Source organism: Bos javanicus, chromosome 13 (genome assembly GCF_032452875.1).
Source record: "Bos javanicus breed banteng chromosome 13, ARS-OSU_banteng_1.0, whole genome shotgun sequence".
In the NCBI taxonomy this organism is placed as follows: domain Eukaryota; kingdom Metazoa; phylum Chordata; class Mammalia; order Artiodactyla; family Bovidae; genus Bos; species Bos javanicus.
In genome coordinates this window covers 32364942-32385082 of record NC_083880.1, presented here as the reverse complement: position 1 = coordinate 32385082, position 20141 = coordinate 32364942, and the positions used below count along the sequence as shown (strand labels likewise).

Here is a 20141-nt window from a genome sequence, read left to right as displayed (position 1 = left end):
GTCATTAAGTTGTAGTTAAGTATTGGGTTGACCAAAAAGTTTGCTTGGGTTTTTCTGTAACATCTTACAGGAAAACCCAAATGAATTTTTTGGCCAACCCAATACATTGCTATATTTGGCTAAATCCAACCTTCTCTAGAAAGAATATGATTTACAAGAAAGAAAAAGACCTAAATGCTTAATTCACTGGAGTCGGGGTATGTTTTTTATTTGTTTGGGTGAACTTGATTGCATAAAGAGAAAATGGGTGATCTCACATAGGAATGTACTAAGTGACTACAGGCTATCAAACTGTCATTTACGAGTCACTGAATGGCCATGTACTCCCTACCTAACAGTACTTCATCTTCCATCAGGCATCATAATCAGGGGTTAAATAAGAACACAGGCATATTCTCTCTAGAATCCCCATGTGGCTTGATTGCAGATTTGTTTATCAATTCACTTAGCCAAAAGCTTGAGCTCCAAGAACAGAGCCAAAATGGGATGCCATAGGATAGCATGAGGTGGGGCAGGAATTTTTATTGAGAAAAAGAAATGTGAGCTCAGAAAGCATGGGAAGGAGGAAAGATGCCAAGTGTATGGAGTGATAAAGGCAGAGCAGGTGAAGAAAGGCTGGTGTGACTTCTATTTACAGTATCGGTCATGTTTGTTGGTCTGAATGCAACTGGTTCTTATCTTTCCACCCAAGGAACGCTCTTTCAAAACAACAAATGCCCAAGTCCCCTTTCAGATCAATAACATCGGAATTTCTATAGGTTCAACCCGGACATTGCTTTTGTTTTGTTTTCATTCCTTAGATGATTCTTTAGGCTGAAACATATCCCCAGTTCTTGAAGAGCTCAGCAATGGATACTTACTTTGAAGCACAAGCTTGTTTTACTGGAGGCACCCCAATCCTCTGGACATTTGGGTTCAGGGGTGGTTGTGGGCTCTGGTGGGCGAGTGACTCCTTCTGCCCAGTGTTTGCACACAAATTTTGCCTTTTCTTCACATCTCAAGACATCCCACAAGCCCCCTGCAACCCCAGTCTTCATGGCAACACATCCAGCTTTCCGTCCTGCAGGTAACAAAGCAGAATTCACAACAGGTGATTGTGAAACCTGGCTGTGCTCAAAGAGCTCAAACCTGAGCCTCAAGTAATGGGATAAAATCTACATATGATAAGAAAATGTAGAGGAGACACTCTGCAGCATTTCACAATTGCTTTGTTCTATTTCTGAACCATTATTTGCCTTTTATTTGTGTGGCCTATATCCCCAACTGAATTATCAATATAATCTCAAATGTTAAGGTTTGGCAGAAATAGAGACATAGATAGATGTAGGGAGCAAACATATGGACACCAAGGGAGGAAGGGAAAGTGGGATGTGTTGGGAGATTGGGATTGATATATCTATCTATTGTATACTATTGTATCTATTGTATACTATTCTATACATAGTATCTATTGATACTATGTATAGAATAAGTAACTAATGAGAACCTGCTGTATAGCACTGGGAACTGTACTCAATGCTCTGTGGTGACCTATATGGGAAGGAAATCCAAAACAGAGGGGATCTCTGCATACATATGGCTGACTCATTTTGATTTACAGCAGAAACGAACACAACATTGTAAAGCAACTTGTATTCCTATAAAAAGCAATTAACAGTCACCAGAAGGTAACCCAAGGCCTTCATGTGAAAGTAACTCTGAAAAAAAAAATTGTCAGGGTTTTGGTAACATTTTGTATTTCTAATATCTGGTGGGGTCCCCCCCACCGAACAGAGACATAACAATACAATATTTTTAGTATGATAAAATCTATCCTAACGACAAAAATAACGGGTTTTGTTTTACCAAGGAAGTTGTTTTTTATTTATTTTTTATTTTTTTATTTTTTTTAGTCTTATGTAGTGTTTATTTGGACAAATTACATAATCTCTGTGATCTAGTATTCATATACATATATATGAAGGTAAAGAATTTTTAGTACATTTTTCGCTCACTTGATGGATATAAAGCACTATACTATATGCTAGATAAGAAAGAGAACTTTCAACTTTCTGGATCATGAAATATTGTCATAGGATTAGTGTGTTTCAGATTGAACTAATGTTCAAAAATTTGCTAAAAATTTCTATCTGTTAATTCAGAATATACAAAGGTGAATAATTTTTATTTCATATTCTACAGATGTAACACAATTATACTGGCTTCACAGTTTATTATTAAACTCAGCAGTGGCCACAGGACTGGAAAAGTTCAGTTCTCATTCCAATCCCAAAGAAGGGCAATGCCAAAGAATGTTCAAACTACTGCACAATTGCACTCATTTCACATGCTAGCGAGGTAATGCTCAAAATCCTCCAAGCTAGGCTTCAACAGTATGTGAACTGAGAACTTCCAGATGTACAAGCTGGATTTAGAAAAGGCAGAGGAACCAGACATCAAAGGGTTAATATTTTCTAAAGAATAAGTAGAATTTCTTCCTTAAGGTACCACAAGCACTGCCTTAGGAATGCTCCCATTATTGTCTATCATGGTTTGAGATCATTAAAACTGTTATTTTCTTAAGGATGGTATGGGGAGGGAGGAGGGAGGAGGGAGGAGGGTTCAGGATGGGGAACACATGTATACCTGTGGCAGATTCATTTTGATATTTGGCAAAACTAATATAATTATGTAAAGTTTAAAAATAAAAATTAAAAGAAATAAAAAAAGAAAAAATATCAGGAATATCAAGAAAGTAGTGAATATTTTGATAAAATAGGGGTCTCAAATGCATATAATGGATATTAGGTCTAACAGTTTTAATTTCCCTATAAACATACATTTTCCATAACCTCAATGGAAGAATTTATAGGTATCTAGAGAAAAGAATATCATAGAAAATATTCCTTAGAAAATTATAATAGTTTGCTTTTTTTTCTTAAACTAGGATTGTAGACAAAGATGGGAGAATTCTTCTATAGTTAACAGATTTCTCAAGCAATTTTTTAAAAATTGATTTAAATGACTATATTTATAGTTAGAACTACTTAAAAGTTATATGTTCTGGTTGACTGGAAGAGATATTAATATTGAAAATTATGTTAGACTAAGATCTTTTAATTTTCTATTAAAGTTTTATAGTATTATATATCAGTTATAGCTCATTGCTTTTGATTATGCAACAAATTTTCTCATTTTATTTTTTAAAGTTATTACAATTATAATAATACAATTATTATAATATTGTACTAGTAGACCAAACTAGTATCCTAAAAGGGTTAATTTTCTGAAGCTGAAAATTCCTAAACATCATGTTGACTTTTATTGAGCACAGAAAATCAATTTGGTATGTGCCCAAAGTTCACAAATCCTATAATAATTATGGATTTTTTTCTTTTATGTTTTAAGGAAGTTGTTTTTTAAAATTAATTTTTATTTTATATTGGTGTATAGTTGATTTAAATTGTTGTGTTAGTTTCAAGTGTACAGCAAAAGTGATTCAGTTATACATACACGTATATACACTCTTTTTTGGATTCTTTTTCCCATAGAGGCCATTACAGACTATTGAGTAGAGCTCCCTGTGCTATACAACAGGTCCATATTAGTTATCTATTTTATATATGGTAGTTGTATAGCAATGGCAACTCACTCCAGTACTCTTGCCTGGAAAACCCCATGGACGAAAGAGCCTGGTGGACTGTCCATGGGGTCGCTAAGAGTTGGACACGACTGAGCGACTTCACTCTCACTTTTCACTTTCCTGCATTGGAGAAGGAAATGGCAACCCCCTCCAGTGTTCTTGCCTGGAGAATCCCAGGGCCGGGGGAGCCTCATAGGCTGACATCTATGGGGTCACACAGAGTCGGACACGACTGAAGTGACTTAGCTGCAGCAGCAGCAGCAGTGTGTATAGGTCAATCCTAATCTTCCAATTTATCCCTCCCTGCCCTTATCCCCTGGTAACCATATTTTTATTTTCTACATCTATAACTCTGTTTTGTAGATAAGTTCATCTGTGTCCTTAAAATTTTTTTATTTTATATTAGAGCATAGTAGATTAACAATGCTGTATTAATTTTAGGTATACAGCAAAGTGATTCATACATATACATGTATATCTTCATTTTAAAATTCTTTAATGGATAAAGAAGCATATAAAATAAAATGTGGACCTACTAAGCTTCATAGTTTATTTCAAAATATCATTAAAATAGAACTTGAAAAACATTAGGATTTCTTACTGCTAAGATGAGATAATCTTTGATTATTATACTTTTAAAGGCAGTATATGTTTAGTTTTAGAGAACTACACTTTCCCCAAAATATTTTCTCTATGATTGCTAATTCCCTATGACTGTGGTTTGATTTATTTTTATTCCCTAAGGATGTTCCTAGATTAATCTTTCAGTATCCTACTGCTAAATGATCAACACCAGTGAAATTAAGGCATGTTGTCTGGCAAGTAAAAATTATCACTCAAAAAAAAAAATGCATTCAGCTCTTAATATACTACCCTGTTCTTTCAAAATAAACTTAAATCTTACTATTTTCCAGAATGTTCAATTAATTAAACAGAAATCACACTATCCAAATTACTGATCTATTTTCCTTATTGATGACTGAGGATACAAATTTTTAAAACTTCTGAAGATTTGAACTTATTAGGCCAAACAGTTAATTTGCATACTTAAGCTCTATTATTCCTTCCATAGCTTTTTAACTAGGCACAATGAAACATTTGCTGTAAGGATGTTGAATTTCCTGAGTGCAGTCATACTGAATTACATCATAGGCTATGTCACCAGTGCATTAAAAAAAGCAAAAAATAATTTGAGTGTCTATTTCAGAAGCTTCTTATTAATGAAGGCAAATAAAAATTTATAGGGAGAAAGGGTGACCTCCATGCAAAGAGCATGGATTTGGGAATTACAAAGATTAGTCTACATCCATGCTTATAAATTTTCCAAGTCCCAGTTTCCACCTCGACACAAGGAGGATACTGAAACTTAGCTTATGGGTTTTCTACAAGTATAAAACTAAATCCAAGTCATATACACTAAGTCCCCTACATACAATCAAATTCCATTCTGAGAGTGCATTTGTCAAGTCCAATTTGTTTGTAAGTGCAATAAAGTTAGCCTAGGAACCCAACTAACACAGATGGCTATATAGTACTGTACTATAATAGGTTTATAACACTTTTCACACAAATAATACATAAAAAAACAAAAATAAAGAAAACAATTTTAACATGACAGTACAGTACCTTGAAAAGTACAATAGTACAACAGAAGGCATCCAGCGGCACATTCACATCTTTGAAAGTTCGCCACTTGAAGGTTTGTATGGAGGGGACTTATTGTAAAGAGCTAACAGGGTGGCCCGTTCAAGATACTGAAATAATACATTCCATGTAAGCACTCAGTCTTGTTCTACCACTGAAGCACAGTCATATTTCTGTTCATAGTCACATTGAAAGTTTTATACCCCCGAGGACAGTTTTAAGTTCTCAGAAATACGTGAATCAGTGGTCACCATGGAATCTTTCTGACCATTAAGGATTTCATCACTATTTCATAAATACTTCAAATAGAGTGGCACCAAATAACCTAGGAGTTTTCTCTTCCTTTTTATCTTAGACCACTGCACACTAATGGGAACATTTTTTAAAGAAAAAAGAGAGTGAAATAAAATATAATAAAATTTTAATAGTACAATGAATTTACAGAAGTCTATTTGGAAAGGTACATGAAGGAATCACAGGTTTGGCCAAATGGATATGTGGGGTGAATGGAAGCCTGAAACGGAAGCCCTGCACATACCTGGCATATCTGAATTCCAGTGTGTGAACTGAACGCCTTCCTCGACGGTCCACTGAAAGGTGCCTTTGTGTTGTACATCGGAAAGTCCTATCCAAAAATATCTTTCAGGCCTCAATCCAACCAAACTAGTCAGAAAGGCTTGTTCATATCTTAAAAAAAAATTTAACTAAATTTTAGGAAAAAAGTGAATTTTTCTAATTATCCACATGAAAAACATCTCAATTGTATGCCTATGCTATCATTTAGTTGGCAAATCAAACCTATTATGTCCTATTTACTTGTCATTTAAGTTATGCAAATTTTCGCTAAGGAAATGTGATCTTATGAAGGAAAAGTATCATACAGTTGACAGAATAAAATCATTCCAATGTACCCAAACTATTTCTCTCTATTTCTCATCAGTCCCTCTGCTTATCCTGTTGCCTTTTAAAATACAATGTTTGAAAATCAATTCACTTTTCAAATATTTCAGATGCTCTACACAATTCTTGGTGAAGTAAGTGGAGAGGCTGCAACATTATTAAAGATAATACAATTAGGAAATTTGTGTCGATTTTCCCCTCAATTTCATTCCCATTTCTCAGCTCTGAAACAACAGAGAAAATTATCAAGAAATATAGAGAACTAGAGATTCAATCTCTAGAAAGAACTGGGAACAGAATCACAAGCTCCAACATTTTTTCTCCCTCTGGATCTCATCTTTATATTTGGCGTCATCTGGTAATAATACACTGTGGTTAGTAAGGCAAACAAAAATTTGTCCTAATTGACAAACGACAGTGATGCAGCAGCATACGCAAAAAAGTCTCTCTTTGGGCAAAAGAAAAGTGATGTTCAAAATTTCCAACAACAAGGGAATTGTAGATGGCTCTAGCACAAGCAGAGAGGAAATGGAGAGAAAACCACAATAACAGAACATTGGTTTGACCCTAGTCTGAATAATTTAATTCCCTAAACTGAACCAAAAAAAAAAAAAAATTAAAAATAAGAAACTCAATTTTTCTTAAATGCCTAAACACCAAATTGAACCAAAGAGTTAGTGAGTTCCTGAACACAAATATCACAGAAAACACACACAAAAAAAGCAAACCTAAAATAGAAAATCTAGGGACATCCATGCTCCAGTAGACTCAAAGACCAACAAGATAGACCAGAACATGCTCCCAAGGTACTTAAAAATGTGTAGCTTACTTCCAGGTCATAAGATAAAAATTATCTATATTCTGATTTTCAGAGGTGAGCAATGTATCAGACATTTAATTATACATGAAGAAAGAATGTTGAAATATAAGTTTTTTTATAAAGACTATATAAATTCTATGAACTCTATGACGTCTTTCATTTTATCAAAGAATTTTAATATCAATAGCATCTTCTAGATCTTATTGGGCCTGCTTTAAAAGGCCAAGAAATATAACTTACTGTATTAAAATTCAATAATTTTTACCCGTTTACTCCAAATCAAAATTAAATTTCTTTTAAGTTTCTTGAAAAAAGTAGGAGAAAAATAAATACCGAAATCTCAAAGAAGGATAGAACGCTAGAAGTTAAAGGTTACATAAAATTCTCTATCTCCACATCATTTTCTGGACCTGCTAGTCTAGTAAGCCTAGAAAATCTCTCTGCTCCCTCTCACCCCCACTGGACTGCCAAGGGAAGTTCCTGTCTACCTTTTTTTATATTGGAGGTGGTAGTAAAAATAGAATGTTTGATTTCTTGAGATGATAAATTTTCCTTACTTTCTCTGCTTTAAAAACTTTTGAGATCTACTACATTAAAAAAGTTAGATATAGAAACAACATTTACTGGAGTATTAGCAAATTGTTCTTGTTTTTTGGTACTAAAAGTAGCAAAATATTTTTTAGTGTTTGCAATGAAGAATCCAAATAAAAATATGATTTTTACTGCTTCTATATTTACAAACCATACTTCAAGATTCAGTGTAATTTACTCAGAAATTTAGAGCATACTGATATACTCTTCTGAAAATGTTTCATTATTTGATATATATATATATTTAAAATAGAATAGTTGCATACCTGTCTTCAACAGTTGTTAGGTAAGCCTTCTCACTTACACAGGTTTGGTTTGCTTCTGTAAATGTTGAAAGTGTGTGTCCAATCAAATAGCAGTAGAATCCATGCCTTTTCCAGCCCTATTAATATTATCAAGCAGAATATCATGCATATTTATTATATAATATTATTTTAATAATTTCTATATATTGAAACAAATTGATAAACAATAGAAGCATGTAAATAACACAAATATCAGTAACTTGATATGCAATGAAAACAATTTATGTGAATAAAGAAAACGAGAGTGCATTATTCCTCATAAGACGAATTATGATACAAAATGGGGGTGAGGGGAGTCATTCTTTCCATTCTGATGCAATTTTCAACAAAAACGATTTGTGAAATGTTTACCAGAGAAACTGAATGAAATGGGTAAGTTCTCAGTTTTAGAACAGGAAGCCACAGGAACTAATTTGCAGAATAACAAGCTTAGTTACCTACTGAAGACAGCAGTAGATGGTGAGTACAAAGCTGTGCCATCTGGTCAAAGGTTGCTGCTGCTAAGTCACTTCAGCACAGTGTCCGACTCTGTGCGACCCCATAGACGGCAGCCCACCAGGCTCCCCCGTCCCTGGGATTCTCCAGGCAAGAACACTGGAGTGGGTTGCCATTTCCTTCTCCAATGCATGAAAGTGAAAAGTGAGAGTGAAGTCGCTCAGTCGTGTCTGACTCCTAGCAACCCCATGGACTGCAGCTCACCAGGCTCCTCCATCCACGGGATTTTCCAGGCAAGAGTACTGGAATAGGGTGCCATCGCCTTCTCCGGGTCAAAGGTTAGTACCTATCAAACTCCTGGCATCATAAATTGACATGGTTCCTCTCCCACAATTCAAACACATAGAAATGCTAAATAAAAACATGGCAATAAACAGAAAGTCCATACTAGAATTTGAGAGAAAGAAGGAAAAATCTTCAGGGTCAAAAATAAGTACTAGAGAACGAAAAAGCTGGAATAGAAAATGTACAAGCTGAGATTGTAGTTGCCCAGTCATATTTTAGACCAAGATTAAGGTCCTGAAGTTTATGGATTAGGGTTTTACTGTTCATACAGATTAAGATATTGGGCCATCAGCTCACCTGAGGCAGGGAGACAGAACTGATTGTTGTTGTTTAGTTACTAAGTTATCTCCGATTCTTCTACGATCCTGTGGACTGCAGCCTGCCAGGCTCCTCTGTCCCTGAGATTTCCCAGGCAAGAATACTGGAATGGGTTGCCATTTCCTTCTCTGGGGGATCCTCCCAACCTAGGGATTAAACCCACATCTCCTGCATTGGCAGGCGGGTTCTTTACCACTGAGCCATCAGGGAAGCCCATAGATCTGAAGTCCTTGTGTAAAGATGATACCCATTCATGGTAGCCCCTCTGTGAAAGGAGAGCAAGAAAACACCACCCACAAAAACAGGAAATTAAGAGATCCTTGTCACTTGCTTGGGGATTTGGACACAGAAAGAAGAAAATTCTTCTGCTGAAAACAAGTACCAAGTCTGTGCCACACAGCTGGGTGCCAGTCCCAACTTTACGCTATCCACACTGTATGAGCCTCCATAGTCAAAACATGAAAAATAAAATACACAAAAGGAGAATCTTACAGGTGCTTTGAGAATTAAAACGCAAAATCACACAACAGAAATATTTCCACAACCCAGGTCATATAAGACTGTGACATTTGAGGGTAGGAGGAGATGGGATGGTGAACTAATTCACAACCAAAAATTATAAACCATCTAAGAAAAATGTCTCCTTTAAGGGAGAGTCAACAGTTTAACATAATAAAACCAAGTGGGAAAGAAGCATGGTATGGTGATTTAAGTGACAAAGGAAGAAAGATAATCAATGAGGAAAGATCAAAATACTATGAACAAAGAAAAACAGGATTTGACTACACACAAAAAAAACAGAATTTCTAGAAAAGAAAAATATGAAGTTAAAAACTCAATGGCCAGATAAAGCATAGAAAATGTGGTTTCAGAAAGATTAGTAAGCTGACTGAATGTGGAAGAGAGATGAGACTATGAAAAGATGTTTAAAATCATATTGATAGAAAATATAGAAGATACAGAGGGCTTTCCCAGTGACTCAGCATTAAAGAACATGCCTGCAGTGCCAGAGACGCAGGAGACATGACTGAAGCAACTGAGCATGCATATTTGGTGAATGAGGTTGAAAAGCATCCTGAGAGAAGTTTGAGAAGCATTGAATAGAATGAATGACTGGTAATTTTCAAGAATGGAAAGATACAAATCCTCAAAATGAAGAGATACTCCACACCAAATGGAACCAATAAAGCAAATCCAAATCTCAACACATTATACTTACAGAGACAATGAAAAAACTCTTAAAATCAATCAGAGAGAAAATACAGATTATCCACTTTTTTTAAATAAAAAAAGAAGAAGAATTAGTTTAACAGGAATTCCAATGGCAAAAATAAAGATCAGGAGAAAATGAAATAATATATATAGTGCTGTCAGAAAACAGCTGTCAATCTAGAATTCTAAAATGACTTACCTAAATTACTATGCAGAGGGAAGATGAATTCAAGACATTTTCAAACACAGACAGAGAGTTTTCCACTCCCAAATCCCAGTGAAAAGAACTTCTGAAAGATTAACTTTGGCAAGAAAGTAAAGTCAAGAGGAGTAAGTGAGCTAGAAGTCTACACTGAGCAAAGAAGTCAATAAATGTCAGTAAATCCAGATCTAACTGCCTGGACAAATAGCAAAGATAACTAATTGGAAGTGGGAAGCTAAAGAATGGAATAGTAACAAGATCTGTAGTTTAGTTAACCATATTGTATCCATGCCAACCACCTGTTGTGATCATGTACTCTGGTTAGATAAGACGCTATCGTTGGCAGAAGTCGAGTGCAGACTTCTCAGTACTCTTTTTTTTTAAACTTCTCGTGAGTCTAACATTATTTCAAATTTTAAAAAACTCTGAATTATAAGTGGAATAATAACATTCATTTTGTTCAGGAGGCAGAGAAAGAGACTGGTTAACTTCAAGACAAGAATGCATGTTAAAAATATAAGATTAACCATTTTGAAAAAAAAAAAAAAAAGGAGTAAAAATGTAGAATTTCCCAAAAGGGGCTTCCCTTGTGGCTCAGATTGTAAAGAATCTGCAATGTGTGAGACCTGGATTTGATCCCTGGGTCGGGACTAGCCCCTGGAGAAGGGAATGGCTACCCACTCCAGCACTCTTCCCTGGAGAATTCCATGGACAGAGGAGCCTGGCAAGCTGCAGTCCATGGAGTCTCAAAGAGTCTGACACAACTGGGCAACTTTCACTTTTTTCAGAGGAGGGAAAGGGGGAATATATATTCATTAGAACCAATGTGAACCAATGTTATGCACAAAAAGAGAAAAAAGAAAGAAAGCAGAACGGTAAACAAAAAAAAGCACATAATAATATGGTGGGAACAAATCCAAATAGATTGGTATGCGAAACAAATCTAAGCTCATGTCTTCACCAGTTAAAAGCCAGAGTTCCTCAAATTAGATTAAAATGAAAATGCAGATATTCATTTACAAGAGCCATTCTTAAACTACAGCTACATAGCACGATTAAAAGCAATCAACTGGAAAACAGGATTCTGGGCAAACACCAAACAAAAGATAGCTTCTGTGGCAATATTATTTAAAATTGACTTTATGGTAAAAAACATTATTATGAATGAAGAAAATAACTACATAATTAAAGAACTGATTCTCCAGAAAGATATAAATACATATCAAAGTATACAAGACAAAACTTGATAGAATCACAATAAGAATATTATATCAAACATGAAATATTAGTAATATAGAATATCTGGATAATATAATTTCTATGTTTTATCAGTGCTCATTCAGTCATGTCTGACTCTTTGAGATCCCATGGTCTGTATGAGATCCCATCTATGTGTTCAAGCATAGATGGAATATTTAGAAAAACTGATTATGAACTAGATAATGAAGAAAATCTCAACAACTAACAACAAAAACTTTATATGAGCACAATGCAGTGGAATGAAAATCAATAGTACCTCCCAATTATTTAGAAACTAAAACACAGAACTCCCATTACTGCCACCAAAACTTCCACCAGCATGAAAACACACACATATACACATACACACCCCAGTTCACAGGTCAAAGAATCTCAATGGAAACAAAACATATTTAGAATTGAATCATAAAGAAATCCCACATAATACATGGTGCCTGGTCCATGGTTTCAATTCCACCTTTTACTTCTCATAAGCATTTGAAAAAACCAGTCACTTTAATGTCACATCCATTCATTCCACTATCTAAAGCTCATGATGGTATGTTTTATAATTTTGGATTTCAAAATCATCTGTGGGATTCTCAATCAGCCTGGAGAAGGGGTCTTCTAAAGAGGATTTACATGTGCATCTATCAGACATCCAGGAATATTAGCAACTCAGGACCACTTCATGTTAATTTCTTAAATCAAGGTTTCCCACAGAGATAGCAATGGATTGCAAACTGAATCCCAGATCTTGATCATAGAAGGTCTGTAGTTTTGAACTCTCAAAAATACTCCCAAAACACCAAGTACCCAGGCTCAGACCAAAAAAAAAAAAAAAAAAAAAACCTCTCTGTTATCTTCTTTTGCCAGCAAGTGGTTTTTTTTTCCTAGTCTTCCCAATGATCTGAGGAAACCACTGCCTAAAGCATGTGTTTTTAAAAACTTGCCAAATTAATATCTCTAAGTCTTTGCTTCCTCTCCTGTCTAATTAGAAATGTAATATTTATCTTTTAGGGCTTCCTTGGTGGCTCAGTGTTAAAGAATCCGTCTGCCAATGCAGGAGAGTTGGGTCCAATCCATGAATCAGGAAGATCCCTTGGAGAAGCAAATGGCAACCCACTCCACTATTCTTGCCTGGGAAATCCCATGGACAGAGGAACTTGGTGGGCTACAGTCCATGAGATCACAAAACAATCAGACATGGTTTGGCAACTAAACAACAAAATTAATCTTTTAAGACTATTGAAAGCAAAATAACCACACTCAACAAACAATTGGCTGATACTTTCTTCCTTTTCTTATTACCAACCTAATGATTAAATTGGATTTTATCAGTGATTGTAGACAGTTAATAGAAAAAATATATATAAAAAAATTTTGATTGCATAGAAGTAATAAAATTTACTTTCCCGGTGGCTCAGACAGTAAAGATCTGCCCACAATGTGGGAGACCCAGGTTCGAGCCCTGAGTCAGGAAGATCTCCTGGAGAAGGGAATGGCAACCCATTCCAGTATGCTTGCCTGGAGAATTCCATGGACAGAGGAATCTGGCAGGCTACAGTCAATGGCATCACAAAGAGTCGGACATGCCTGGGCTACTTTCACTTCACTTCACTTCAGTAAAATTTAAGGACTGGTTTATTAATTACAGAAAGTTACAATAATAGACAATCTCCTGTATATGCACATGATTAAGTAAAGAATATATAAGTGTACTGGTGGTGAAACCAGCAGTGAAAGTCTAAGAACTTGGCAGGAGACTTGGGTTCTTAACTTCCCTCTGTGTGACTTGAAAAAGTTATCACTTCTCTGGCTGAAATTTCCAGAATGCAAAATTTAAATGGGGGTTTTCAATAGTCACTAAGATATTCTTTCTATCTCTCACATTCTGTGATTTTCTGTGTCTGCTCTATTTTTCTTTATGGTTTAATGGTATAGTACTCAATTATGTTTCATGAATTCTGGTGTTTGTTATAAGATAATTTGATCATAACGTGACACTCTTGGACAGAAAATCAGTTGCTACTTTATTTTTATCCAAGAGAAGTGAGAAAGGAAAAAAGAGGAAGATGGGCAACTCAGCAATCAAACAGGAAAATGATAACCATACACCCTGTGTTTTTGTAGCTTCTTTGCGTTTTCAGAAACTGTTTCACAGAAATAATCTACTTTAACCTCAAAGAAAGATAAGACTTGCTAGGAGGTATTACTAACCACGGTGCAGCTGAGATTAAAGCACAATAGGATTGCATGGCTTGACTTGGCTTAGCTGAATTACTACTAGCTACTACCAGCTGGAATGTAGACCTCCTGCCTTCTAGATCCTCAGAGATTCCCAGAGATGAATCCCCACCAAGAACAAGGTCACCAGAAATATTAAAAATGGAAAAAATGACTAAGGATAATTTGCTGGCTACAACTTAAGGTTATCCACTAGAGATGTCCTTGACAATGCACTGGGTCAAAGATTAGCAATACCTTGAAGCTGAAGCATTTGGCTACTATGACGACTAAGTACTTCAACAGACAAAAATAAGCTAAGTCTATCACATCGACTTTGCTGATCTGAAACCATGGGGTGCGTTCTATACTCACTTTCTGGCAGCCTGCTTCCACTTCCACTACTCCTGGAGTTTGGGCTTGTGATTTCATCTTACAGATGTAACCAAGAGGCCGTTCGCATGCCCGATCTGCCCAGTACCCATCCTGCAGAAAGCAAGGGGGAAAAAAATCTTAATGATTATCAGTTGTTTGATCTTGATGCTATTTTCTTATAATTGTGCCTCTGAAAAGGGAAACAAAGATTCGAGGTTATTAACAGAAAAAGGCATCTATGAAGAGGAAAAGTAAGTGGATATTTTACCAGGAAACTGCAAATTTGACTTCGGCTACAAAGATGTAGCCAAATCAAGATTGCTGGGAGAAATATCAATAACCTCAAATATGCAGATGACACCACCCTTATGGCCGAAAGCAAAGAAGAACTAAAGAGCCTCCTGATGAAACTGAAAGAGGAGAGTGAAAAAGTTGGCTTAAAACTCAACTCAAAACTAAGATCATGGCATTTCATCCCATCACTTCATGGCAAATAGATGGGGAAACAATGGAAACAGTGACAGACTTTACTTTTTTGGGCTCCAAAAGCATTGCAGATGGTGACTGAAGCCATGAAATTAAAAGATGCTTGTTCCTTGGAAGAAAAGTTATGACCAACCTAGACAGCATATTAAAAAGCAGAGATATTACTTTGCCAACAAAGGTCCGTCTAGTCAAAGCTATGGTTTTTCCAGTAGTCATGTATGGATGTGAGAGTTGGACTATAAAGAAAGCTGAGCACCGAAGAATTGATGCTTGTGAACTGTGGTATTGGAGAAGACTCTCAAGAGTCCCTCGGACAGCAGGGAGATCCAACCAGTCCATCTTAAAGGGAATCAGTCCTGAATATTCATTGAAAGGACTGATGCTGAAGGTGAAACTCCAATATTTTGGCCACCTGATGCCAAGAACTGACTCATTTGAAAAGACCCTAATGCTGGGAAAGATTGAAAGCAGGAGGAGAAGGGGACAACAGAGGATGAGATGGTTGGATGGCATCACTGACTCCGTGGACATGAGTTTGAGTAAACTCCGGGAGTTGGTGATGAACAGGGAAGCCTGGCAAGCTGCAGTCCCTGGGGTCACAAAGAGTCGGACACAACTGAGCAACTGAACTGAACTGACAAAGATGTAGGAAGAAACTGTAGCCACAGTTTGTTTTTATATATTCACTGTCAGGTCACAATGGAGAAGGACCTAGATAGAAATTAAAAATGCTCATAAGCCCTTTAGTGATGGTTCAACAGAAGGTTTGCACACAGCCTCCTCATCCATCCCTACCAGCAGCTGTTTTCAAGTTAAGTGAGTACATTTATTTATTTATTTATTTTTGGCCAAACCATGTAGTATGCAGGATCTTACTTCCCTGACCAGGGATTGAACCCAAGCTCCCTTGCAGTGAAAACCTGGAGTCTTAATTGCTGGGCCACCAGGGAAGTCCCAGAGTACACATAAAGCCATGCAGAAAGAACACTCCCATGCAACACACCCAACCTGAAAACAGTATCCTTCCCTCCCTTCTTCCTATTTCTATTGATGAGGGTCCTCTATGAACTTAAAGTGGCATCTTTCATTCTGCTTCAAATTCTACCTTTTCTATCTTCCCTAGAGATTTCACATTAAATGAGTGCTCATCCCCTTCCCTCAACTGCTAAACACCTTGAAAAGTGGTTTTCTGTACTCTTTGACTTAATCCTCACATTTCACTCAGTCTCAGCTACTACAATCTGGTACTCAGCTCTTCAGCCAGCATAATATTTGCAAACTGCAGATTTGGTTTGGCTGCTCCTGGGCTAATGCATGTTTTCTCTTTGCCAGTACTTTTCCTACCCACCTCTCCACCTCTCACTCCATGCTTTCAGCCATACTGTCTTTCGAGTTCTCAATAAGAACAAAGCTCTCTGGTTTCCTCTTCCCAGGATATTCTTCTGCCTATTCTTTCAATAATTAATACATATTCTTTCCTTAAGCTTTCAATTTTTCACTGTGAAACCAACCACAATGACAAAAACTGTAGCTAATACTTACTGAACACCAAGTTTGGGCCGGGGACAGTGCACATTATATGTGTTAATCCATTTAATCTTTATACCTACCATGTGAGCTGGGTACAATTATACTCATTTTACAAACAAGGAAATGTTTTGCATTAAAACCCAGCCTCTTAACCACCATGTTCATTGTTTATTAACAAAAAATAACTTGATGATATACTTCATAGCTAAACTGCCTGATTTCCAACATGGAAGCCGTCGTTTCATAGTTGACACTTCCGTGTAACCTAAAATAACAAAAGTCGCTCTCCAAGCACAGACTCAAGGTTGTAAGACCCAGGATAGATCTAACCAGGTCTACATCCACTCGGAGCAACCAGCTGAAAGTAGAACCAAAGTTCTGAAACTTGTTTAATCAAGCCATATAATCATATGGCATGATTTAGAACCAAACGCAAACAATATGAGCATTCGTACTGGTTAATTTCATCTTTGAAATGACAGTTTATCTGCTGCTTTTCTGGTCTTCTTGAAAATGACTTGGCCAAGATACTCAAGAGACTGAATCTGAATTCTAGTTCAACTTTGATCTATGTCAACTCATTAGGATAGAAACAATGGAAACAATGATATATAATAAGTGGGGCAAAAGGAAAATTCTCCTGTGGCTTTTGCTAGATATCACTAATTAAAAATGTCTTACTTTGCCTTTCATCACTGCACAGTCTTCTTGCCTGTTGTTTTCATGACTTGGTTCTCCATGAAGCCATTTGGTAAAAGTTACAGGGGTGCCATCACTCCATTCAAAGTACATTTGAATCTTGATGTCGTTTAAGCCAATCCATAACTCATCACTTGGCTCTAAACAGGAAGAAAAGCACAGAAGCAATTTACACAAAGTTTTCTTTCCAAAGATCAAAAGGTTATCAGGAAAGGAAGACCCCTTCTTTATCAACAATTCTTTTGATATTACAACTATCATAATATACCATCCACTTGCAAGTTAAATGGATCTACCTCTGTAGCCTGAGATGTCAATGACATTTTGTGTTGTCAGTTTTAGTTTAAAATATGTAATGTATGGGGAGGGAGGAGGGAGTGGGGTTTAGGATGGGGAACACGTGTATACCTGTGGTGGATTTGTGTTGATGTATGGCAAAACCAATACAATATTGTAAAGTAATTAACCTCTAATTAAAATAAATAAATTTATATTAAAAAATATGTAATGTATTCTTCACATTGTGAAGGTGACTGTACTCTTTTTTTTGTGTGCTACTGCAGATTTAATCTCCTGAGAGTTGTTAAAATGAAACTGAAGTAGATCTATCATTACCCTCTATTTTGTGAAACTGTTTTTTTGTTATAAATAATTTACTATAACCAATCAAACTCATGGTGCTGGAAATATATAGTTTATTTATACATAAATCTATTTGACTACTATTAAATTTTAGTGTAGTGAAGGTTTTAAAATAAAAACTTTAAAAACCACTTCTATTTTACTAACAAGGTTGTTACCAAGAAAATTCTAGGTGTTTCTGTTAAAGTTTAATCACTGTAATAGAAGTTAAAATGATCCATACAGTAAGAAGATGTATCAACTGAATAAATGGACTCTCTTGGCATTTAGCACTTATTAGTCTATAAATATAAATGAATCCATCATCACTGTCACCACAAAATACCAGAAAAACCCAAACAAACAAAAGTTAGAATAAAAAACTACCAGGTATAGACATAAAAGGTAATCATTCTGTTCTGAAATTCTATGAAAAGCATCATTGATTTTATCAGGAATTGTAATTCTAAAAGTTCTAAATAGCATAAGCATAAATGGGATAAAATTGAAGGCCTGCAATCTCACAGCTAAAATCATACACATTTCCACATTTTTAAAAATTGGAGGCATACACAATTCAACATGTGTTTAAGTTATTTCCCTGGAATTCCATCATGGATGCTTGATCTATGTTCTTTAAACAGTTAAATAAAATTATTTGTCAACAGATTGTAAAGATGTTGTATTAATAGTAGAAAGTGAGAAATATGCCACATCTTATAGGAATTTCCCTAAATGGTGTAGCCTCTTCCTCCTAAAAGCTGTCACTCAGCTTTGCTTTTGGAGAAGTCCCTGGCTGGCCCAGTGTCAGCCCCAGCAGATGTTTCCAGCACCATGAGGCATGAATGGCTTTGCCAAGATGATCCCTTTTCCTTTCACTTAATTTGGCAGATCATGATCTGTGAGCAGCAAATACAGGCTCCAAAATGACCTCATGTAACTCCTCAAGGTTTTTAGGTTCAAGATCAATGAAAACCTAAACTCTCAAGTCCCACAGTTATAACAGAGTAATGAGGGTCCAATAAACATTTTTCTCACTAAACTGTTCTCTCATCTAGCTTTTGTAGTTCATACGCACAAACTTGATCCTATAAAAATATTTAAGATGTGAGCATAATGTTGTTAGACAAAGTTTTTTGTAAATCTGTTAAGTAAACTGTCTTAGTTAATGGAGTCAAAATTTATATATGTAGGTTCCAACTTATCCACTGTATTTCCATGATTAACATGAAAGATATTGTCTCAACTAGCTAAAAAAGGTTTTCTAGGCTTTTGACTCAGAAACAATTTTTTTTCAGAGGTTAAGGAGGGAATTTTTTATTAAAGTGTAGTTGGAAAGTTTGACATTTTAGGAAAAGAAACACTAATTTTAACTTTATTACTTATTTTTTATTAATATTATTTGCATGGTTTTAAAGAAATAAATCTTTATCAATAATAAAAAGGGAAGTTTCTCCAGTGAAAATTTACTAATTCTCTAGCTGAGTTTAAAAGCAACCTTCCTCATCCAAATTCAAAATAACTACAGCAACAAATATATAAGGTTCTCCTTTATAATAGACCATATTATATAAAGTAGAGAAAATTTGCACATTAGCCCTACAGCCTCTTAAACTGTTTTCCACTGACTCACTTGAAAAGTTTATCACCTACTATAAGCATCATGCCATCTATGTCGTGATATTATTCAGATATCTTGGTTTTGATTACATTATTATTGTGTAGTCTAGGTGTTCCAGGGTAGGTAAATATAGAGTAATCAAGAAATTTACAAGTTAGTCGAACATCATCACCCTACTAAATTCAGTGAGGTGAGCAGAGGAGGAAGGATTCCATTCAGCCAAGCACTAACAGCAGCAGTGTTGGGGATCTTTTGTACTTGTCTGAGACTAATTTATCTCATCTGTTTGTTCATTGTTTTTTTCTTCTCCCCTACCCCCACTCCTATCAATTTTCATACAGTAAGTGTCAGGAAGCATTCCCAGCATCACCATCATCCATTTCCTCTTGTTTTGCTCTCTGGAAATGAACAGGTCCAGCTATTCAGCAATCTCATCAGTGGAAGAAGAAAATGATCATCATTTAATCAGCAAGTACCACGGGGTGTCCATCATTATTATATCCTTCCTCACCCTCCTCCTCTTCAGGATAAGCATTCCCAAGTCCTTTACCCACTTTTCAATTGTTTCTGATAGAGCCAATTTTTGAAAACTTTACAATATGCTAGTTTTCTATATTTTCTACATTTACTCTGTATCTCTTAGATTATAGTCCTAAAGTGGATATATGAATTACTTCAAAAGGTTTAGGCCACTATCTAACCACTCCAATCAAACATCTTCTTGATTTTTCTGCTCATCATTCTAGCAGCATCAGCTAGATTAACAGAGAAAATAAACTCCAAAGGATGAGATAGTTCATTTAGAGACCTTTCCTGTGAGAGAAAATATCGGCCTTAAAATAGAAAATACCTCCACACACACAAATTCCAATAAGTGAAATATTGTTCACAAGTTTAAAGAAGACTGCTCTAAATCCAGGTTTTATATAGAAAAACAATATTTTAAAAGC

At 35.8% G+C, this 20141-nt stretch overlaps 1 protein-coding gene across 2 annotated transcripts in view; it reads right to left on the bottom strand.

The window, feature by feature from the left end:
• Nucleotides 1-20141, bottom strand: part of MRC1 (mannose receptor C-type 1) — a 113804-nt gene that overhangs the window by 50098 nt on the left and 43565 nt on the right. For both annotated transcript variants that reach the window (XM_061436158.1, XM_061436159.1), the window contains 5 exons: nucleotides 16932-17089; nucleotides 14235-14345; nucleotides 7844-7959; nucleotides 5805-5953; nucleotides 861-1060 (listed from right to left, as the gene is read on the bottom strand). In XM_061436158.1, coding sequence (XP_061292142.1) covers nucleotides 861-1060; nucleotides 5805-5953; nucleotides 7844-7959; nucleotides 14235-14345; nucleotides 16932-17089 — 734 coding nt within the window. The remainder of the gene's footprint in view (nucleotides 1-860; nucleotides 1061-5804; nucleotides 5954-7843; nucleotides 7960-14234; nucleotides 14346-16931; nucleotides 17090-20141) is intronic.